The 25,354-nt window shown below is 38.7% G+C and overlaps 1 protein-coding gene across 1 annotated transcript; it reads left to right on the top strand.

Moving 5' to 3' along the window:
• Window positions 1-24,062: 24,062 nt before the first annotated feature.
• LOC132628919 (uncharacterized) lies at window positions 24,063-24,584 on the top strand. The gene has a single exon (XM_060344668.1). It carries the CDS (start codon window positions 24,063-24,065, stop codon window positions 24,582-24,584), a length of 522 nt encoding a protein of 173 aa, XP_060200651.1.
• The last annotated feature ends 770 nt before the right edge of the window (window positions 24,585-25,354 follow it).

Below are 25,354 nucleotides of genomic sequence, written 5' to 3' on the forward strand. Positions count from 1 at the left end.
TCTTGGCTAACAATGGTGGATAAGTAGCGTGCAGCCCCACTTGATGACGGGGTAAAAGGGCTTGAATCTCAACTCTAAGCTTTTGTTGACACGACCTCATAGAAATTTGATCGTATAGATGAAAGGCAGTCTGATTTTGAAGCTAAAATGTTAGAGTTTGCAGAATCTGCCAAAAGAGTGGAGGAGATGATGGCGCACATGAAAATGACTGGAAATCTGGGTGCATCTACGCCAATGAATTCTCCGGCATCGATTGGTTCAAAGGCTATACATACAGATTTAGGTCATTCTTCTGTAGCAGGTAACTACTAAGCAAATACTTCTACACAAACCTCAAACCCTTCTGTGGCAAGAGGAGCAGCTCACTCTTCAAACCCTTCTCCCTATACTTCAAACCAAACCTCTCTTCTTTCTTCTTCTTCTTTACCCTTGAACCCATCAGCAGTAGCCTTCACTCCATCGACCAATTCTTTTAGTTCGTCGCAAGGCTACCCAAATATTCCCGTGTCGCAAACCTTAAACCCCAACACTCCATTGTCTTCCATGAGCCCAATGTTTCAGCCCAATCCTTATGCAATACCATACAACCAATCCTATTCTTACACCCCTATGTTTCCATTTGGATCTTTCAACCATCAGCCCTTGGGCCGATCTTCACTGCCTCTTAATGGGCCTGAAGGGTATAACTCACAACTTCATCAATGGAAGTTTCCCTTTGCAAAGCTCGAATTTCCAGAGTTTAGTGAAACCAATCCACGAAGTTGGATACGTCGATGCAATAAATTTTTTGAGTTATATCACATATCTGAGGAGACAAAAATGATTTATGTAGGAATACACTTAAAAGATTATGTGGATAATTGGTTTGATAGCTATGTCTTGGACTATGCAGACCATGTAACTTGGGCCAACTTTTGTGTAGACGTTTGCCACAGATTTGGTAACTACAGGCCCGTAGGTGTTACGTCGGAATTTAATCGACTAACACAAACTACTGACGTAGAAAATTACCAAAGACGTTTTGAGGAATTACATTGTCAAATTTCTCTAAACAATCCATCGTTAAGGGAAGCTTATTTTGTTGAATGTTCCATTGGTGGCCTTAAGCTGGATATTATGCCATTAGTGGAATTTGCCAACCCAAAATCCTTGATGGAGGCCTATAGTTGTGCTAAATTGCATGAACAGTCCTTCAAAGCCCTCTACCAACAAATAAATTCACAGTGGGCTGCCAGAGTTCATAACTAAACTCCCAGGCCTAACAATTATCCACCTCTACTAAAAGTCCCAATGTCGTCACCCTACGAAACCCAACCCCTAAAAAATGTCCCTTGAGGAAATGAGAGCCAAAAAACTTTGCTACAAATGCTTGAACAAATATCATCCAGGTCACCAATGCAAGCCCAAAATGGTGAACGCAATGGAGGGGGAGGTTTTTTGTGATGCGGAGGAGGCCTTACCTGAAGAAACTTTGGAGGAAAAAGGGGAGGAACATGATCAAGGTGAGGTACCCCTGAATGCTATTATGGGCCATACTGAAGGTGTTTCAACCATTAAACTTTTGGGTTGGGCCAAGAAAACCCAATTCATTGTGTTAGTGGATAGTGGATCCACTCATAGCTTTGTGGACCCCCAATTGGTAAAAGTCACGACAGGCAATATTAAAAGGTTCCCAAGGCCCATGCGAGTGAAAAGTAGCAAATGGCCAACATGTGTGGACTGATGAATTCAGCCCAACATTTAAATGGAAGATGCATGACTTGGAATTTTCTTTTGACCTTAACCTATTAAAGGTGGGTGGTTGTGAAGTTGTGCGGGGCATGGATTGGATTGACACAGTTGCTCCAATTGTTTTACACATAAAGCCCCTAAGTATTACTTTTATGAAGGACTCTTGTGTGGTGCATCTGTTGGGCCATAAGGAATCAAGCCCAATCACTGATGTTGACGCCAAGAAAATTTCCAGGCTCTTGCATACGGGCCAGTGTAATTATGTGGCCCAACTGTGTATGATGAATGAGGAAGGGAAACAAGAGTTAGTTCCACAACAGGTCTTGGAAGTGTTGGGCCAATTCCAGGAAATATTCCAAGAGCCCAAGAAATTACCACCAACCAGGCCCAGTGATCACACGATTGAGTTAATTCCAGGAGCTAAACCAGTGAATTTACGTCCATACAAGTATTCATTTGACCAGAAAAATGCTATTGAGACTATTGTGGCTGAAATGCTTAAAGCTAAGATGGTAACAACCAGTGTGTCTCCTTTTGTTTCACTGGTATTACTTGTAAAAAAGAAGGATTCAACTTGGAGGATGTGTGTTGATTATCATAAGCTCAATGAAATTACGATTAAAAATAAATATCCCAGTCCGGTGGTGGAAGACTTGTTAGATGAATTGTTTGGAGCTAAATATTTTACAAAACTGGATTTGCGCTCGGGTTACCAGCAAATTAGAATGAAGGTAGGGGATGAATATAAAACCGCGTTTAGGACCCATCATGGGTTGTGGGTATTTCGAGTGATGCAGTTTGGGCTTACAAACGCACCAGCCACCTTCCAAGCCCTGATGCATCAAATATTTAGCCCATTTCTAAGAAAATTGGTGTTTGTATTTTTTGATGATATCCTAATTTATAGCACCTCTTTATAAGACCATGTGGAGCATTTGCAGATTGTTTTTAACCTATTAAAATCCCACCAGTTATTTGCTAAGAGATCTAAATGTAGCTTTGCTCAACAAAAAATCAAGTACCTTGGTCATATAATTTCAACTAATGGTGTTAGTACTGGTGCTACAAAAGTGAAGGCTATGCTAAGTTGGGCCACTCCTAAGAGTATAAAGGAATTAAGGGGATTTTGGGCCTTACAAGGTATTACCGCAGATTTATTAAGGGTTTTGCTTCCATTAGTAAACCATTAACAAATTTGTTGAAGAAAGGTAGGTTTTGTTGGAGTGAGGAAGCTACAATGGCATTTGAGGAGCTCAAACAAGCAATGGTTTGAGCTCCTGTATTGGCCTTGCCAAATTTTAGCATGCCTTTTGTCATAGAAGTAGATGTAAGCAATAAAGGTATTGGGGCTGTCTTGGCCCAAGGGGGCAGACCCATTGTATATATCAGTCAAGCCTTGAGCCCAAAACATTTGGGATTGTCCACTTACAAAAAAGAGTTAATAGCACTATTATATGCAGTGGAATAATGGTGCCACTACTTGCAACCCAACCATTTTGTGATTAAAACTGACCATTTTAGCCTCAAATTTCTTAAGGATCAATGCATTACTACATCTTTACAACACAAATGTGTGACTAAATTGTTGGGCCTAAGTTACGAAATACAATTTAGAAAAGGGGCGGAAAATGTAACTGTCGATGCCTTATCGAGAAAGTTTGAGGAAGAAGCATGCATTGGAATTACGGCCATGCAACCAAGCTGGGTTTTAGAGGTTGTGGAAAGTTACGAAGGTGACCAACAGGCCCAGGACGTCATAGCCCAGCTCATTCTTGATCCAAATGCAGTACCGAGGTTCCAATTGCAGTAAGGCATTCTTACACACCAAGGACGTGTTTGGGTAGGAAACAATGGTCAAATAAGGCAAAAACTCATCTCTGAACTACACTCCACACCATGGAGAGGACATTCGGGTGTGTTAGCTACTCAACAGATAGTCAGAAATATTTTTTACTGGCCCAATTTATTACAAGATGTGAAAAAACAGATTAGGGAGTGTGAAATATGCCAGCGAAACAAAGATGAAAATATTTCTTACCCAGGATTATTGCAGCCATTACCAATTCCAACTCGAGCTTGGGAACATGTGGCTATGGATTTCATCAGTGGCTTGCCCAAATCACGTGGAAAAGATTCAATTTTGGTGGTAATTGGTAGATTTACAAAATTTTCCTTTTTTTTTTTGCCTTAACCCATCCTTATATCGCTTCACAAATTGCACAATTATTCCTTAATAATGTGTGTAAACTACATGGTTTACCCAGTTCAATAGTTTCAGATTGTAATCCTATTTTTGTTAGTACATTCTGGAGGGAATTGTTTAAGGGATTACAAGTTCATTTAAAGCCAAGCTCTTCCTACCACCCCCAAACCGATGGTCAATCAGAAAGGTTGAATCGATGCTTGGAAACTTACCTCAGATGCATGATGGGCCATAAACCAGTAGAATGGAGTATATGGTTGGCACAAGCTGAATTTTGGTATAACTCGAACTTCCACAGCTCTTTGGGCATGTCACCATTCAAATCTCTTTACGGTTATGATCCTCCTCAGCCAACCTTTAAATTAGTTGCCCAGACCAAGCTAGATATAGTGGATCAGTTGCTCCGAGACCGACAATTGATGAATAAAGTGCTAAAAGATAACCTGCTCAAGGCAAAAAATAGGATGAAGCATTTTGCAGATAACCGAAGAAGCGAACGGAAATTTGATGTAGGAGATTGGGTATTTTTAAAATTACAGCCTTACCGCCAGAGCTCTGTCGCAATACGCCGGAACTTGAAGCTTTCTGCAAGGTTCTTCGGACCGTACGAGGTTGTTCGAAAAATTGGTTCAGTTGCTTATGAGCTCAAGCTGCAACCAGGATCCAAGATTCATCCCATTTTTCACGTTTCACAACTAAAAAAAAAGATTGGGGACCAGAATTTTGCTTCACAAGATCCGTCTTACTGTGCTAATGATGGACGAATTTTGACTGAGCTCTTGGCTGTGTTGGATAGAGGAGTGTGAAGAAGCGGAATAGAATGACAACAGAATGGTTGGTTCAGTGGGCCAATTTGTCGTCGGATGTGGCCAACTGGGAAGATCCATCATTTCTCCGATCTGAGTTCCCTAACTTTGAACCTTGAAATCTATCAAGGTTCTTTAAGGGTAGTGGAATATAATGGGTGGGGTCCCTTTATAAGTTAAGTGGGTTGTTTATTTTTAGTCGTTGGGTTGGTTGCTGAAGCCCAATACTTTATTATGTCTTGTTTAGCCCAAGTCTTAGTAGATAGTTGTATAAGTATCCTAAAAGGCCTAGAGTCACACATGTCCCTGGATGAGTGGGTCTGTTATTTTCCGTTTTTGTCCCATTAGCTGGTCATAGTCCTTATATATCCAGATTATTTTGTAGGTGAAGTTTTGCTGATTATTATGAATTTAACTTTAATTTTTATCCTTTTATTTACTGTTTTATTGGGTTTTCTTAGCTCAAGTGTTACAAAAGTCTACTTGGGCAAGACTTTCAAGGTCCTTTTGGAAAATGATTTAGAGCTTTAGTTAGGAATTAGGAGTATGAATAGTTTCCTTAATTCTTTTTCAATTTTTTTCTGCATGATGTTTATAACTGGTGATTAATTTCTCAGGTTGGTATAGATATTAAGCAAATGTTTCAAATTGCTTAACTGTTGCACTTTCTCTTAAATGGAATATTCAGCAATGTTGGGTTGAAATGGGGGAAGCCTCCTATCATAAGTTAGTGAAAAGCAAATGTTTCAAACCAAGTAATCATGTATTTCAACTTCAATTCATACAAGCTTCTTGAATTGGATTTTATCAAAAAGATGTCGTCTCTCAAAACTAAGAGCTCTCCTGATAACGGGCTTGACTCATACTCCCTCCGTCCCAAAATATCTGTTATGTTTCTTTTTTTTGAGAATCAAATTACAGGAATTTTGACCAATATTTTAACATTTAACTTTTCACCATACTGACATGAAAGGAATTGCAACTTATAGTACTTTTTGTATAGTATTCATAAAACTAAATTTTAATTTTAAAATATTGAGTTAATCTATTTAGCTCTAAAAATTAGTCAAATTGACTCTCAAAAAGCGAACCGTGAATATTTTGGGACCGAGGGAGTATGATTCAAATAATAGAAATTCATTGGGCTATTTAGCCAACTACTCCGGTTCACCTTAACATTAGGGCCGTCATGAGTATTTTTTCACAAAAAGAAGTTCAAAATATTGTTTGTGTTATGAATAGATAATGTGGATGCCATGGCCCACTTGGGTACTGTAGAAAACACACTACTTCAAGTATTGTGTACTATAGCAATAACACTACTCCAAGAATTGAGGCATTATATATAGCCTCAAAGTTGATATGTAAAATCATTCCAAAATAGTATAAAGAAAAGAAATAGTACTACTTGTCACGCCCCGAACCATGGTCTGGGCGTAACACGGCACTCGGGCCTTGCTTGCATATGTCCGAGCGAACCTCATGGCTTGCTTGTCAACATGGGCATCAAAACAATATACTCTATATGATGCAATTTAAATGAATCGTGAAAATGTAATTTGCGGAATAAAGTCTTGAAATTATCTCATAGCGTGAAAAATCATGAAAACATAATAGTTTGCAAACATGAAAGCATAACTGACTCTGTGAACTGACATCTGTCTATGAAACCTTTAAAACATGTTTGAATACTAACTACCAGGACATGGCCCTGGACTACCATAACTGAATACTAATGCAAACTTCATGTTGAACCCCGAGAGGAGTGGGGCTCACCAATAAGCTGATAACTGAGGTGATCCTACTGCGCAGGTGTATGCTCCTGAAAATCGGTATCTGCACCGTGAAGTGCAAGCCCCGGGCAAAAGGGACGTTATTACATGGTGAATAGTACTAGTATGTAAAACCTGCTGAAATGAAGAACATGGCACAACATAGGTATAGGACATGAACTGAAACTGAATGTAACTTGAACGTGAGTAAAGTCTGAAAACAGCAAATCAATGGAAATACATGTATGTAAAACTACTTGTAACATGGGGAACGCTATAGTATAACCGACAACATGATTCTGGTACTTGCGTCCTACCAGCAGAACACTCACACCTTGCCAGGGATATGAGATTTAAGTAATAATAAGCATGTAAGGATCCAAACTGCATAATAAAGGTGTTGCCTCCTTGCTGACAACCCTTATCCTACGGTGGCAACGTAGTTTCAGGCTATCTGAGCCTTCTCGGTTAACTAAGCAATTTCCAAAAACATGAACATGATATAGGTTGCTAAAAGCCCATGATTTTCGTGAAATAACTTGTAATCATGATTTCACGAAATAACTTGTAACATGGTTTCATGAAATATCTTGTAATATGGTTTCATGAGATAACTTGTCATAGTCTTGCAAACATATTCTTGATTCATGAGTAATAACAATAGTTCATAATTATATATATATATATATATATATATATATATATATATATATATATATATATATATATATATATATATATATATATAATATGCTTGTAACTTGCTAGATAAAATCATAAAGTTTCATATAAACATAATGAGAACACATGAGGAAGAATTCATGATTTATGGATTAAGCTAGGGTTCCTAATAATCGTAATGGAAGATTAGGAATACAACAACGAATATAGATACAAAATTCATGTACATAAATACGGGCTACCAATATGTTAGGTTTAATGCTGTCACGACCCAGCCCCGTGGGCTGCGACTGGTGCCCTATTTGAACACCCAAACAGACTTACGTACCAGATCGACATATCAAAGACTCAGTCAAACTTAACATACGTTATTTTAAGCAGATACTGGAAACAATTATCATCTTAAGAGGTTGCCCGTACAGAAACATCATATCAAATCCGGTAGGCTGGCAGAATATACATCGCCCAGATATACACACATATACAAACATATGGGCCGTTGTGGCCATAATAGCAAACGGGACCGCTTAAGGCACAAATCACAAACATAAACGATCAAACATGACCCATGACCCACATGTATGACTACAGGCCTCTACAAACCATGACAGAAACATATGACGGGAAAGTGCCCCGCCGTACCCAAATAGTCATATATATAGAATATGTATAACAGAGGATATGTACCAAAAATACGAGCTCCGGATCAAAAGGAGTAATCCAAGTGGCAGAATATGTATCCTATACTGGAGGATCACCAAAACGAACGTCCGTACCTGCGGGCATGAAACGCAGCCCCCGAAGAAAGGGGGTCAGTACGAAATATGTACTGAGTATGCAAAGCATGAAATACAAAAATCCGAATCATAACTGAAGTGAGGAGTACAGAAAATGGATACAGGATTAGTATGTCAAAACCTGTGCTGAAAATATATATATATATAATGCAAATAAAAATCATGCATAGGGCTCGGGAACGTGGACGCCACCCCGACGCTGGCGCCACAACACATCATACTCCAGAAGGTTTCATATCTCCGTACAATCTCCGAACATATCGTATCATCATAACATATCACAACACCAGAACATATCATATGCCATATCACATCATAACTCCGTATACAAGCGGTACCCGGCCTTATGGCGAGGTCTCGGGAACCGTAACACATCATACTGCCGAATATGACATAGTGCGCACGATCACAAAACCGGCCCGGGATCCGGCGAACGACGTAATAGTAGTATGCACGAGCGGAGTAGTGCGAAAACCATATGCATACAAATAAATAAATTCCAAGACTCGACGAATGAATAGATATATATAAAGATATCATAAGGCTCAAAGTAAGTATCGAGTAAATCGGAATTAGTATACAAAAGTTGCGCTTTTAAATTACAAAACTTTCGAAAAACACTTCATAGGTCATTTTTTGAAAATTAAGTATCATTCATATTAAGGAGCTTTCAAATAACATTATAACGCACTTCAAACGGAGCCTTAGAATCATATACACATATCCAAAATATACATATCCAAACTTTGGCCATATCAAATATTTTTCGAACAACATCCAGAAACGTATCGACTAGAACTTCAAACATCACAAGTATGTATCAAACCATATGGGATAGTTTATGGAAATCAAGGACATGGGCCATCCTAGTGGCTCTAGGAATAGAATTGTCTTTAGAAGCATACATATATGTCATTTGTTGATTTCATAACGGTCATGCCAAAGAAAGAAAGGTAGGCTCTACATACCTCGATCGCTCGCTAACAATCTCGATCACTCGCCAAACAAAATCCCGACTCAAGTCTCGGGCTCTCCAAGATCTACAATAACGTTATCAATTACCAAACATTAGCTACAAGTACTTAGAAATTCAATTCTAACTAGTACTTGTCTACAGAAATTTGGCAGCATCTCCCCTGTAAATTCAACATCCCCGAGAATACAACTCGGCCAAATTCATCAACAACCATTCCAACAATACCAATAACCATACCAATAACATCAAAAACCAATTTAAAATGCATTCCAACACTAGTAACCTTCCTTTCTACATATTCATCATAATTCAATTCAACTACGAATTTTTCAAGCCGATATCGACACTTACATATTCACTACTAATTCAAGATCATTCAAATACAATTCAAAAGCATTTCATACAATTCTACAAAATATTCAACAATCCCGCCAAAACCATACTTCACCCGAAACCTCCAATCTTCGACACGAACACTCACAACACATTTTTATCTTCCAATTTCATCAACAACAACAACAATTTGCACCTTAACAATTCCATTCCCATAATTACATAAATCTATAATAAAATCACATAATTTCCTACAACAACTTAACAACCAATTTTCATGCCAACTTGAACTATTATTCTTCCATTTACATCATAAAGCCACAACAACATAATCTAGCATACTAAATAAATTTCATTCTGATAACGTCCAAATACACTCCTCAAAGAGAGAGTGCACACGGTCGTATGCAATATATTTACCCAACTATGAGTCGGGGTCGATCCCACAGGGAACAATATGCTAGGCGATTAAGAAAGTAAGGAACTTTCACCAACTAAACTAAAGCCAAACGATAAATGATATTTTGGGTTTTTGATTAAGATTATAACTAATGCGGAAATGTAAACTAACCTAGAAAGCAAGTAAAATGATCAATGGCCACAAGCATGGATAATAGGAGATTACACTCAAGTAACGATCCAACGTATTTTACGATTTTACAACTAAGAGCGGGTTTGTGTTGATAGATAATGATATCTAAAATCTCATTGAAAGTTTTCCAACCAAATCAATGAATTTCACTCTAAGCTTTTCCAAGCCTTAGAGTGTGATGTTAGGTACAATCAATTTAACCTCAAGTAACTATCCTCTTCCGAGCTCAAGTTATTAGATGAGTTTAATGACCCAAATTCTTGTTAATTAATCTTTCCCAACCTAGATTTCCTCTTCCAAGCTCAATCTAAGTAAATGGGTGAGTCCTAGGGTTAGCTAATCCCTTTGGAAACATTCAAGAATGAGATTAAGAGCCTGTTTGGATGGGCTTATGTCTATAAGCTGCAAACAGCTTATAAGCTAAAAACAAATAAGTTGGGATAGTCTAACTTATTTTTTTTTGGCTTATAAGCTGTTTTCAGCTTATAAGCTGCTTTAGATAAGCTAAGTCAAATGGGCCTAATTATTTTTTTGAGCTTATTTTAAGCACAAAATGACTTTAAGCTGGCCAACCAAACACTCAAAAAAGCTGAAAACAGCTTATAAGCAACTTATAAGTCAATCCAAACGGGCTCTAATTAAATCAACAATAACCCACTTCATTAGGAATAAAAATCATTCAATACATAAGCAAAACAAGAGTTTCATTCAACACTTTAATCATAGAATATTTCCATAAACAAGATTCAAGTGAAGAAAATAAATACTACACACTTAGATATACAATACAAAACAAGGAATTGAAGAAAGGATTAAGAAATATCTCATTGAAGTGCTTCCAATCTTCTCCTCCAATGGTGTAGAAAAACCCTAGCCTCCAAAACTTGCAAAATGGCAAAAGATGGAAAATGTTTTGCCCTAGCCTCTCTTTTGTAGCTCCCCCCAATTTTTCCAAGTCCAAAAAATGTCAAAATCTGCCCCCATATTTCTGTTTTTGCAATTCTGCCCGTTTTTGCAAAACTGTCCACTTTTGACAATTTTGCAAATCTGTCCCGGTTTTGCAAAACTGTCCAGTTTTGCAAAAATGTCCAGTTTGACCTCTTTTTGACTTTCTTTTCACTTGGTATCTTCCGATCACTCATTTCAGCTACTTGGCTTGTTTTGCTCTATTTTGTTCCATTTTGGTCCATTTTGATCCATTTTGCTCTTTTATGCTCTCCGGGCATCTTTTCCTACAAAACAACATAAAAACACAAAAAGTAACAACAAAAGTTCTTAAGGAGTCACAAAAGCTTAAGGAATTAGCGTCGAATATCGCGTAATTTCACGACTCATCACATTCTCCCCCCCCCCCCCCCCCCCCCTTCACTATACCCACACACGGCCACACACCCAAACACCCACAACACAAAAATTTCATACTTTACATTCATTTCCATATACTACAATATATATATATATATATATATATATATATATATATATATATATATATATATAATTCTTCCAAGACAAAAAGAGTAGAATCTTTACCTTTTTCAAGAATTTTCACTTGCCAACAAAAGTACTTTCTTGCCTCAAAAATTGTACCACGTTGAAGAGGGTCTCGAGCTTAGTAAGAATACTAGAAAATTGGGATTTTTGGATCAAAGATTGATGGGAATTTTTGTTTTTTTCCTTTTCCCTTGTCTTGGCCAAATAGGCCCTTCTTGCTCTTCTCTCTCACTCTTTTTTTTCTTGAAGCTTCTAATGAATGATCTAGTTGTGGCCCCTTTCTTCCTTTTTAATACATGGGTCTAATTTGTTATGGGCTTGGGCCTCTTTTCCTAGTCATGGCCGGCCACCTACTATAATGGGCCTCTTTGTTTTTTTTTTTTCATTTCTTTTAAGCCCAATTTGTTATGGGTCTTATTTTGTAATTCCCGAAACTAATTTCCAAAATTCTCCATTTTGCCCTTGACCTTCCTCCATATTTCCACATCAACAGTTTTCATAAACAACAAATATTTTAAATAAAAATCAAATTATGGCCTTATTTCTTACAAGTCAAAATTATTTCGAATTTTCCGAATATGCAAAAATACGGGATATAACATCCTCCCCCCCTTTAGAACATTCGTCCTCGAATGTTAAATTAGCCTTATAGGTCTTACAAGCATTTTGGGGGAGGTTTTTTATATGGACAGCACATATAAATCATTCATTAATCAGTATAACCAGTTACAGAATTTAGATTACTTGTAGGCATAGGAAACAGGTGAGGATACTTCTTCTTCACTTCGTCCTCTGCTTCCCAGGTCATTTCTTCTCTGCTATTGTTTCGCCACAAGACCTTAACAGAAGGTACATCCTTGGTGCGCAGTCTCCTTACCCGACGATCCAAAATAGCTACAGGTTGTTCTTCATAAGACAATTCCTCCATTACCTGAATATCTTCTATGGGGAATACTCTGGAAGGATCACCAATACATTTACAGAGCATTGACACATGAAATACCGGATGTACTGCCTCCAGATCGGATGGTAAGTCTAGCTCGTAGGCGACCTCGCCCATCTTCCGAATAATCTGATAAGGCCCAATATATCGCGGACTGAGCTTTCCTTTTCTACCGAATATCATTACACCCTTCATAGGCGACAGTTTCAGAAATACCCAGTCACCAATCTGGAACTCTAAAGGTCAACGTCGTTTATCTGCATATGATTTCTGTCGACTCTGGGCCGCTAATAACCGCTCTTGAATAAGTTTCACCTTATCAACTGCTTGCTGGATCATATCTGGCCCGATAAATTTAGTTTCACCCACATCGAACCAACCAATCGGCGATCTACATTTTCTGCCATATAGGGCTTCATACGGCGCCATCTGGATGCTGGAATAATAACTATTATTACAAGAAAATTCAATACGCGGCAAATGATCATCCCAACTACCTCTGAAATCAATAACACAGGCCCGTAGCATATCTTCCAGTGTCTGAATAGTACGCTCGGCCTGTCCGTCGGACTGAGGATGGAATGTTGTGCTAAGACTCACCTGAGTCCCCAATCCCTCCTGAAATGACCTCCAGAAATTTGTTGTAAACTGTGCACCTCTGTCGGATATAATAGATGTAGGAACTCCGTGAAGTCTTACTATCTCTTTAATATACAACTGGGCATAATCCTCAGCCGAATAAGTAGTCCTGACCGGAAGAAAATGGGCTGATTTTGTCAGCCTATCAACAATAACCCATATAGAATCATACCTGCGTGGAGTGCGCGGCAACCCTGTAATGAAATCCATATTAATTATTTCCCATTTCCAAGCTGGGATTTCCATTTCCTGCAACAATCCACCGGGCTTTTGATGCTCGATCTTAACTTGCTGGCAATTTGGGCACTGAATAACGAACTCTGCAATATCTCTTTTCATACCGTCCCACCAATATAAACATCTGAGATCATGGTACATTTTAGTGGATCCAGGATGAACAGAATATCGAGCATAATGTGCCTCTCCCATAATCTGTCGCCGCAGCCCTGCAACGTCAGGCACACATAACCTGCCTCCATATAGTAATACTCCGTCAGGTGAAATTTCGAACTGAGCCTTTTCCTTAATAAGGGCCACATCTCTGTACTGTACCAAAATAGAATCCTCGAATTGCCGCCGCTTTACCTCTTCCATAATCGATGACTCAGCAACTTCTCGGACAGAAACCCCAATATTTCCAGAATCGGCCAAACGGACTCCAAGGCTGGCTAACTGATGAATTTCACGGACTAATTCCTTCTTCTCTGGCTGCACGTCGGTCAAACTTCCCATAGATTTGCGACTAAGTGCATCAGCTACCACGTTGGCTTTTCCAGGATGATACAAAATATCGACGTCATAATCTTTCAATAATTCGATCCATCTTCTCTGCCACAAATTCAGCTCCTTTTGCTTAAAAATATACTGAAGGCTTTTGTGATCCGTATAGATATCAACATGAACCCCATATAAGTAATGCCGCCATATCTTCAAAGCATGAATCACCGCGGCTAATTCCAGATCATGGGTGGGATAATTTCTCTCGTGCTGTCTGAGCTGCCGGGAAGCATAAGCTATAACTCGACCATGCTGCATTAATACACACCCTATCCCAATGCCAGAAGCATCACAATAAATGACATACCCGTCTAACCTCTCTGGAAGAGCTAGAACTGGAGCTGTAATTAATTTTTCCTTCAGCAACTGGAAGTTGCGTTCACAAGCATCGGTCCACTGAAATTTTGCTGCCTTCTGAGTTAGCCTTGTTAATGGTGCTGCAATAGAAGCAAAATTCTCCACAAACCTCCTGTAATATCCAGCCAATCCCAGAAAACTGCGTACCTCAGTCGGTGTCGTGGGCCTAGGCCAATTCTGTACCGCCTCGATCTTCTGTGTATCGACCCGAATACCATCTGCTCCAACGATATGCCCCAAGAATGCCACTGAGGTTAACCAGAATTCACACTTGGAGAATTTAGCATATAATTTCTGTTGCCGCAGTGTGCCAAGCACTATCCTCAGATGATCTGAATGTTCTTCTACTGATCGTGAATAAACCAGAATATCATCAATAAACACAATCACAAACATGTCGAGGAACGGCCTGAATACCCGATTCATCAAATCCATAAACACTGCTGGAGCATTAGTTAGCCCAAAAGACATCACTCTGAACTCATAATGCCCATATCGGGTCCTGAAAGTAGTCTTTGGAATGTCTGCCTCTCGTACCCGCACCTGATGATAGCCCGAACGCAAATCTATCTTCGAAAAATATTTAGCACCTTGCAACTGATCAAATAAATCATCAATCCGGGGGAGGGGATATTTATTCTTTATAGTCACCTTAATCAGTTATCTGTAATCAATGCACATCCGTAGCGACCCGTCTTTCTTTCTTACAAATAATACCAGCGCTCCCCAGGGAGACGTACTGGGTCTGATGAAGCCTTTTTCTAATAGATCTTTCAGCTGCTCCTTCAATTCTTTCAATTCTGCAGGTGCCATTCTGTAGGGAGGAATAGATATAGGCTGGGTATCTGGCAATACATCTATCGTAAAGTCTATCTCCCGTTCAGGTGGGATACCTAGAAGCTCATACGGAAATACATCTGGAAATTCATTAACAACCGGAAATGACTGGAGTGTAGGTGCTTCTGCTTTAGTATCATGCACTCGAACCAAATGATAGATATACCCTTTCTGAATCATCTTCCTAGCCTTAAGGTATGAAATAAACTTACCCCTCGGCGATGCTGTATTTCCTGCCCATTCTATAACTGGTCCCCCTGGAAACTGGAAACGAACCACCTTTTTCTAGTAGTCAACATTAGCATAACAGGAGGCTAACCAGTCCATACCCATAATAACATCGAATTCCATCATATCTAATTCTACCAAATCAGCCTTAGTGCAGCGGCCACATATAATCACAGAACAATCTTTATATACCTGCCTCGCTATAATAAAATCCCCAACCGGCGTAGCTACCTTGAACGGTTCTATAGGTTCAGGTGTTATCCCAATTTTACCAGCAACGAGGGGAGAAATATATGATAAAATAGAACCTGGATCGATCAATGCATATACAGCTCGAGAAAAGACCAATAATGTACCTGTGACCACATTTGGCGACGCCTCCTGATCCTGTCGGCTGGCCAATGCGTATATGCGGTTCGAAGGACTGCTAGAATCAGAAACCCCGCCACGGCCTCTATCGCGGCCCGCTGGTGCTGGCATACCTCGCCCCGCAGGGCGCATAACTGAAGGAGTGGAAGACGAGCCCGCGGCTGATCTCGTCGGCTGAGCTGCACCACCAGAACCACTCGCCAACGGACAGTCTCTCATAATATGACCTTGGCGGCCACAAGAAAAGCAGGCACTCGTAGCTCTATAGCACTTTCCTGGGTGCGATCTCCCACAATAGGAACACCGGGGCATGGGTGGCCTAGACAGACTGGGACCCCTGCTCGCCTGCGAACCCGAGGCTCTGGAACTCTGGCCCGCTCCAGAATACCCTGCACTGCCAAATCGTCTACCTGTAGACTGTGTACCCCGGCCTGACGAAGGAGGATATCTACTGGACTGCTGCTGCTGAGGCTGCCCGCCTCGAGACTCTCCAGAATACCCAGCTGACCTAGCCCGGTTAGGCGGCCTCCTATCTCGATCTCTACCCGACTGGTCCTCTCTATGTCGGTCCTCCATCCCTTGTGCATAAGCCTGTAACCGGGCAATGTCCATACCCGTCTGCGATGCCATCACCATACAGTTGTTAATCAAATAGCGATCCAACCCTATCACGTACCGGTGCATCCGGTCAGCCATCTCAGCTACTATAGTAGGTGCATATCTAGCCAGAGAATCAAACTCCAAGTTGTACTCTCGGACACTCCTGCCTCTCTGCCGCAGCTGCAAAAATCTGTCAACCCTCGCTCGCCGCAACTCTGGGGGCAAAAAGTGGCTGAGAAAGGCGGCTACAAACTCATCCCACACGGCTGGAGGAGCATCCTCGCCTCTGGACAGCTCCCAAGACTCGAACCAATTAATCGCTACATCCGTAATCTGTGTGAAGCTAACTCGACAGACTTAGTCTCAGAAGCCCTGACCAGTCTCAGTGTGCGCTGCATCTGTCGAATGAAATCCTGGGGGTCCTCTTCGGGCTTAGACCCGCAGAACTCTGGGGGATTACAGGTCAAGAAATCACGGACCCTCAAACTGTCACGTCTGTCACCATCATCACCCCCTAGCCCGCGCCTGCGAGCCTGTCCTGCTACTAATGTCGTCAATAACTGCACAACCTCTCTCATCGCCCTGTCCTCCGCCTCTGGCTGAGGAGCTGGAGGCTCGGGCGCTGGAGCCTCTGGAGCTAATGGTGGAGCCGCTCCAGGCTCCTCCGGTGGGGGTGTAGCAGAACCCTCTGACTGGGGTGCAATATCAGGCATAGTTTGAACACGAGCCCGAGTAACTCTCTGTATCTGGCTAGTCTCTCCTGCCACTGCTTTGCCCTTCTGGGCAGCCGTCGCCTTCTTCGGAGGTATCACTGTAAACATGACAATCAGTTAGAAAGAAATCATCCTAATAGCACAACTCTATCGTATGATCTAAGATCCAAAGAAAGGTAACATCCTAAATGTCCTGTAGCCTCCTGTTTATAGATGTGGTGCACAACACACCGATAAACAAGACTCTACTAGACACGGCCTGTAGACATTCCGAGGACAAACCACTCTGATACCACTTCTGTCACGACCCAGCCCCATGGGCCGCGACTGGTGCCCTATTTGGACACCCAAACAGACTTACGTACCGGATCGACATATCAAAGACTTAGTCAAACTTAACATACGTTATTTTAAGCAGATACTGGAAACAATTATCATCTTAAGCGGTTGCCCGTACAGAAACATCATATCAAATCCGGTAGGCTGGCGGAATATACATCGCCCAGATATACACACATATACAAACATATGGGCCGTTATGGCCATAATAGCAAACGGGACGGCTTAAGGCACAAATCACAAACATAAACGATCAAACATGACCCATGACCCACATGTATGACTACAGGCCTCTACAAACCATGATAGAAACATATGACGGGAAAGGGCCCCGCCGTACCCAAATAGTCATATATACAGAATATGTATAACAGAGGATATGTACCAAAAATACGAGCTCCAGATCAAAAGGAGTAATCCAAGTGGCAGAATATGTATCCTATACTGGAGGATCACCAAAACGAACGTCCGTACCTGCGGGCATGAAACGCAGCCCCCGAAGAAAGGGGGTCAGTACGAAATATGTACTGAGTATGCAAAGCATGAAATACAGAAATCCGAATCATAACTGAAGTGAGGAGTACAGAAAATGGATACAGGATTAGTATGTCAAAACCTGTGCTGAAAATATATATATATATATATAATGCAAATAAAAATCATGCATAGGGCTCGGGAACGTGGACGCCACCCCGACGCTGGCGCCACAACACATCATACTCCAGAAGGTTTCATATCTCCGTACAATCTCCGAACATATCGTATCATCATAACATATCACAACACCAGAACATATCATATGCCATATCACATCATAACTCCGTATACAAGCGGTACCCGGCCTTATGGCGAGGTCTCGGGAACCGTAACACATCATACTGCCGAATATGACATAGTGCGCACGATCACAAAACCGGCCCGGGATCCGGCGAACGACGTAATAGTAGTATGCACGAGCGGAGTAGTGCGAAAACCATATGTATACAAATAAATAAATTCCAAGACTCGACGAATGAATACATATATATAAAGATATCATAAGGCTCAAAGTAAGTATCGAGTAAATCGGAATTAGTATACAAAAGTTGCGCTTTTAAATTACAAAACTTTCGAAAAACACTTCATAGGTCATTTTCTGAAAATTAAGTATCATTCATATTAAGGAGCTTTCAAATAACATTATAGCGCACTTCAAACGGAGCCTTAGAATCATATACACATATCCAAAATATACATATCCAAACTTTGGCCATATCAAATATTTTTCGAACAACATCCAGAAACGTATCGACTAGAACTTCAAACATCACAAGTATGTATCAAACCATATGGGATAGTTTATGGAAATCAAGGACATGGGCCATCCTAGTGGCTCTAGGAATAGAATTGTCTTTAGAAGCATACATATATGTCATTTGTTGATTTCATAACGGTCATGCCAAAGAAAGAAAGGTAGGCTCTACATACCTCGATCGCTCGCTAACAATCTCGATCACTCGCCAAACAAAATTCCGACTCAAGTCTCGGGCTCTCCAAGATCTACAATAACGTTATCAATTACCAAACATTAGCTACAAGTACTTAGAAATTCAATTCTAACTAGTACTTGTCTACAGAAATTTCGGCAGCATCTCCCCTGTAAATTCAACATCCCCGAGAATACAACTCGGCCAAATTCATCAACAACCATACCAACAATACCAACAACCATACCAATAACATCAAAAACCAATTTAAAACGCATTCCAACACTAGTAACCTTCCTTTCTACATATTCATCATAATTCAATTCAACTACGAATTTTTCAAGCCGATATCGACACTTACATATTCACTACTAATTCAAGATCATTCAAATACAATTCAAAAGCATTTCATACAATTCTACAAAATATTCAACAATCCTGCCAAAACCATACTTCACCCGAAACCTCCAATCTTCGACCCGAACACTCACAACACATTTTTATCTTCCAATTTCATCAACAACAACAACAACAATTTGCACCTTAACAATTCCATTCCCATAATTACATAAATCTATAATAAAATCACATAATTTCCTACAACAACTTAACAACCAATTTTCATGCCAACTTGAACTATTATTATTCCATTTACATCACAAAGCCACAACAACATAATCTAGCATACTAAATAAATTTCATTCTCCCCCCCTTCACTATACCCACACACGGCCACACACCCAAACACCCACAACACAAAAATTTCATACTTTACATTCATTTCCATATACTACAATATATATATATATATATATATATATATATATATATATATATATATATATATATATATATATATATATATATATATATATAATTCTTCCAAGACAAAAAGAGTAGAATCTTTACCTTTTTCAAGAATTTTCACTTGCCAACAAAAGTACTTTCTTGCCTCAAAAATTATACCACGTTGAAGAGGGTCTCGAGCTTAGTAAGAATACTAGAAAATTGGGATTTTTTGATCAAAGATTGATGGGAATTTTTGTTTTTTTCCTTTTCCCTTGTCTTGGCCGAATAGGCCCTTCTTGCTCTTCTCTCTCACTCTTTTTTTTCTTGAAGCTTCTAATGAATGATCTAGTTGTGGCCCCTTTCTTCCTTTTTAATACATGGGTCTAATTTGTTATGGGCTTGGGCCTCTTTTCCTAGTCATGGCCGGCCACCTACTATAATGGGCCTCTTTGTTTTTTTTTTTTTTCATTTCTTTTAAGCTCAATTTGTTATGGGTCTTATTTTGTAATTCCCGAAACTAATTTTCAAAATTCTCCATTTTGCCCTTGACCTTCCTCCATATTTCCTCATCAACATTTTTCATAAACAACACATATTTTAAATAAAAATCAAATTATGGCCTTATTTCTTACAAGTCAAAATTATTTCGAATTTTTCGAATATGCAAAAATACGGGATATAACAAATGCCCTAGGATTTGAACTTCATGGATATCAAGAAACGGAGCATGGGGAAGAACATAGAGATTCCCACATGTGGATGGAAGTTCTACATACCTTAATTGCTCCAAAACTTGAATTAAAGACTTGAGTTTTGAAGAAGATTTCCTAAATCTTGATTCTTGAACCTTGAGATGGGTTTTCTTGAAAACCCTAGATTAGGAACACTAATTTCTTGCTTAGATTATTAGAGTATATGATAGAATTGAGTTGGAATCATTAGAGTAGGCTTACCTTGGTGTTCTTGATGATGGAAGAGGGTAGGAGGTTGTTCTTGGGCTTGAAGGAATGAAAAATAATGATGTGAACTGATACGGATGAATATATACTGTTCTGGAAAATTAACATTTCTGCCCAGTTAAATATTGGCCGTATTTTGAAATACGGGCCGTATTTTGAAATACGGGCCTTATTTTGAAATACGGACTACACTTCGTCTCTTCAGTAAAATGGTCATAACTCTTTGCACAGATGCCCGTTTGGCCCCTATAATATACCGTTGGAAATGTATTTCAAAGCTCTACAACTTTCATCAAGAAAGTTTTCCCAAATTCCAAATATGTTTTGAAATACGGGCTATATTTTGAAATACGGTCTGTATTTAACCAAATGACATCCAAATGCCAAATTCCAGAATGTTCAGAAATCCTTGGTACCAGTTTACGACTTGAATTACGGCCCGTATACTGAAATACGGTCAATGTTCATGGGCGTAAACCCCTATCTAACAACTGAACAGGGAAATTCCAATTCCCACATTCTTTATCTGATTTTCTAAGTCTAGGATCATGGTCAAAGCTTACGTTAAAGGTACGGGGTGTTACACTACTGCTCATTTCTCTCACTCTTTGTACTTTTATTGCTTTTAAATTTTAGTACACAATTATATTTTACAATACGTTATCAGCACGAGTCTCTATAAATTGTGTTTTCCCTTTGGAACAAGTTGAACGCCATTTCTCGCGAGGTATGTCTCGATGATCCAGTGTTAAGATTATTAGGCCTAATTGTCAATTCTCACTGCACATTAATATATTCTGCCAAATAAATATTGATTTTATTATCTGTGTTTTTAAAACTTGAACTATATGTTGTATTATTATTATTATTATTATTATTATTATTAATTATTATTATTATTATTATTATTATTATTATTATTATTATTATTATTATTATTATTATTATTATTATTATTATTATTATTATTATTCCACAGTTGGTTATTTTAGTATACATAGTATAATAATTACTTTTCAAACATAACTATTTGTCTTAATAAGAAAGAATATAGTACACGATTATGTACTGCTTATAACTGTAGGAGTTTTTTTTTTTTTTTTGGAGAATACTTCTTATTATGTCTAACTTTGGATATTTTCTTTGATAGTTTTCACTATGTCAAATTTATCAAAGCTTGAATTTGTGGCACTTGATATCACCAGAAATAATTATTTATCATGGGTCCTTGATGCTAAAATTCACCTTGAGGCCAAAGGTCTTGGGGATACTATTAAACAGGGAAATAAATCATCAAGTCAAAATAAAGCCAAGGCTATGATTTTCCTTCAACATCATCTTGATGAAGGATTGAAAATTGAATATTTAACTGTGAAAGATCCACTTGAATTGTGGAATAAGTTGAAGGATCGATATGACATCTAAAGCTGACGGTATTACCGAAAGCTCGGTATGACTGGATGCATCTCCGGCTCCAAGATTTTAAGAATGTAACTGATTATAATTCTGCTATCCATCAAGTTAGTTATGTATTAAAATTGTGTGGAGAAACTATCACTGATGAACACTTATTGGAGAAGACTTTTACTACTTTTCATACTTCAAATGTGTTGCTACAACAACAATACCGTGAAAAGGGGTTCAAAAAGTATGTTGATTTAATTTCATGCCTTCTTGTGGTTGAGCAGAATAATACTCTATTAATGAAAAATTATGAGTCTCATCCCACTGCTTCTGCTCCATTCCCTGAAGTGAATGTAGCAACAGGTTATGATAAGCCTGAAAGAAGGCAAAATAATTACCGTGGTCGTGGCCATGGTCGTGGACGTGAAAGGGGACGTCATAATATCGTCAGCATGGTAAGAATAAACAAGAGACCAATAAGGGTTCTCAAAATAATCCTTCAACAGGTAAAGTATGTGCCACCGATGTGGTATGAAAGGTCATTGGGCACGTATTTGTCATACGCCCGATCATTTTGTCAAGCTTTATCAGGCCTCTCTCAAAGGGAGAGAAAATAATGTGGAGGCACACTAGACCTTTCATAATAATGATGATGAAGCAGCTCCCTCAAACAAGTATGATGATATTAAGGCAAATCTTGCTTATAAAGATGATGATTTTAAAAGCCTCTCAAATATTACTCATTTAGAAGCTGGAGACTTCTATGATGATATTGACTAAAGAACTGATCATCTCACTGGGGAATAGTACTATGAGAAAAATTGTTATTTACTTTTATGTTTATCACTAGTTTGTTTTTCTTAAGTGTATTTCCTAAAATATCATGTCTTACTAGTTTCTATATTTCCAGTGCAGTTTCCTAAAGTTGTTTCTTCTCACATTTCTTATAATGTACTTTTTATTTTTATGAAGAATATGGAAATTCCCCAGTCATCAGTTGGACCCAAGATCAATTACGATGATATATGTCTTATAGATAGTGCTACAACACACTATTTTAAGAGATAAGAAATACTTCTCTTATTTGGTGATGAAATAAGCCAATATTAATACAATATCTGAAAGTACAAGATTAATTGAAGGCTACGGAAAAGCTAATTTATTGTTATCCGGAGGAACAAATTTGCCAATTAATGAAGCATTATATTGTAGTAAGTCTCAACGAAACCTACTGAGTTTCAAAGACATACGCCAAAATGGCTATCATATTGAGACTACAAATGCTGAAAAGATTGAATATCTTTATGTTACTACAATAATGTAGGGTAAGAAATATGTGCTCGAAAAACTACCCGCTCTTTCTTCCGGCTTATACTACACAAGTATTAGCATAGTTGAAACACATGCTGAAGTTAGTAAGTTTACTAATTCAAATGATTTTATTATTTGGCATGACCGGTTGGGCCATCTCGGTTTTAATATGATGCGCAAAATAATTGAGAATTCATACGGGCACTCTTTGAAGAACCAAAAGATTCTTCAATTCAAGGAATTCTCTTGTGCTGCATGTTCTCAAGGAAAATTAATTACTAGACCATCAGCATTAAAGTTGGGGTTGAATCCCTTGCATTTCTGGAACGTATACAAGGTGATATATATGGGCCCATTCACCCACCATGTGGACCATTTAAATAGTATATGGTTTTAATAGATGCATCTACAAGATGGTCACATGTGTGTTTGTTATCAACTCGCAATTTGGCATTTGCCAGATTACTTGCTCAAATAATAAGATTAAGAGCACAATTTCCAGATTATGCAATTAAGACAATTCGCCTCGATAATGCTGGTGAGTTTACATCCCAAGCTTTTAATGATTATTGTATATCAACTGGGATAACAGTTGGGCATCCGGTTGTTCATGTTCATACTCAAAATGGTCTAGCGGAATCATTAATCAAACGCCTCCAATTAATTGCTAGACCAATGCTTATGTGAACAAAACTTCCCATTTCGGTATGGGGTCATGCTATTTTTCATGCAGCAACTCTTGTGCGGATTCCCCACAAGTTATCATAAAGTCTCCCCATTACAATTGGCTTTTGGTCAGGAGCCGAATATTTTCCATCTCAAAATATTTGGATGTGCGGTATATGTTCCAATAGCTCCACCACAACGCACAAAGATGGGCCCCCAAAGAAGGTTGGGGATATATGTTGGGTATGAATCTCCTTCTATTTTAAAATATTTAGAACCTATGACTGGAGATTTATTTACGGCAAGATTTGTTGATTGCCATTTTGATGAATCAATATACCCAGCATTAGGGGGAGAAAATAAGCAGCTGAAAAAGGAGATAGATTGGAATGTAATATCATTTTCTCATTTAGATCCTCGTACAAATCAATGTGAACTTGAAGTTCAAAAGATAATCTATTTGCAAAATATTGCAAATCAACTGCCAGATGCATTCACTGACCTGTCAAGGATTACTAAATCTCATATTCCAGCTGCTAATGCTCCAATTCGAGTTGATGTCTCGGTAGGACAATCAATTAAGGAAAATGAGTCTAAACCACATTTAAAGCGTGGTAGACCGATCGGTTCCAAAGATAAAAATCCTCGAAAAAGAAAAGGAGCAAATAATCAAAATGATAATAATATGGAGGTGGTTGCTCAACAAGAGCAACGAGACATAACAATTGATAAAACCTCGGAAGAGGTTCCGGTACCTGAAAATAATGAAAATGAAGAGATCTCAATAAGTTATGTCTCCTAAGGAAAAATATGGAACCGAAATGATATAATTGTCGACAATGTTTTTGCCTATAATGTTGCTTTTGAAATAATGCAACAAAGTGAGGATCTTGAACCAAAATCTGTCGAGGAATGTAGACAAAGAAATGATTGACCAAAATGGAAAGATGCAATTCAAGTTGAATTAGCTTCGCTTGAAAAACGCGAAGTTTTCGGACCTATAGTTCGAACACCTGAAGGTGTAAATCTAGTGGGATACAAATGGGTTTTTGTGCGAAAATGAAATAAGAAAAATGAAGTTGTAAGATATAAAGCACAACTTGTGGCACAAGGGTTTTCACAAAGACCTGACATTGATTATATAGAGACATATTCTCCTGTGGTGGATGCAACCACCTTCAGATATCTTATAAATCTAGCGGTTCATGAAAAACTTGATATGCATTTGATGGATGTTGTCACAGCCTATTTACATGGCTCATTGGACAATGATATTTTCATGAAAATCCCTGACGGATTTAAAATGCCTGAAGCATATAAAGATTCCCGGGAATTTTTTTTAATAAAGCTTCAGAAATCTTTATACGGATTAAAACAATCAGGGCGCATGTGGTATAATCGCCTTAGCGAATACCTTTTGAAAGAAGGGTATAAAAATGACCCAATTTGTCCTTGTGTCTTTATGAAAAGGTTTGGATCAGAATTTGTCATAATTGTTGTATATGTTGATGACTTGATTATTATTGGAACTCTTGAAGAGCTTCCAAAGGCAGTAGAATGTTTTAAAAGGGA

Source organism: Lycium barbarum, chromosome 2 (genome assembly GCF_019175385.1).
Source record: "Lycium barbarum isolate Lr01 chromosome 2, ASM1917538v2, whole genome shotgun sequence".
Taxonomy (NCBI): Eukaryota; Viridiplantae; Streptophyta; class Magnoliopsida; order Solanales; family Solanaceae; genus Lycium; species Lycium barbarum.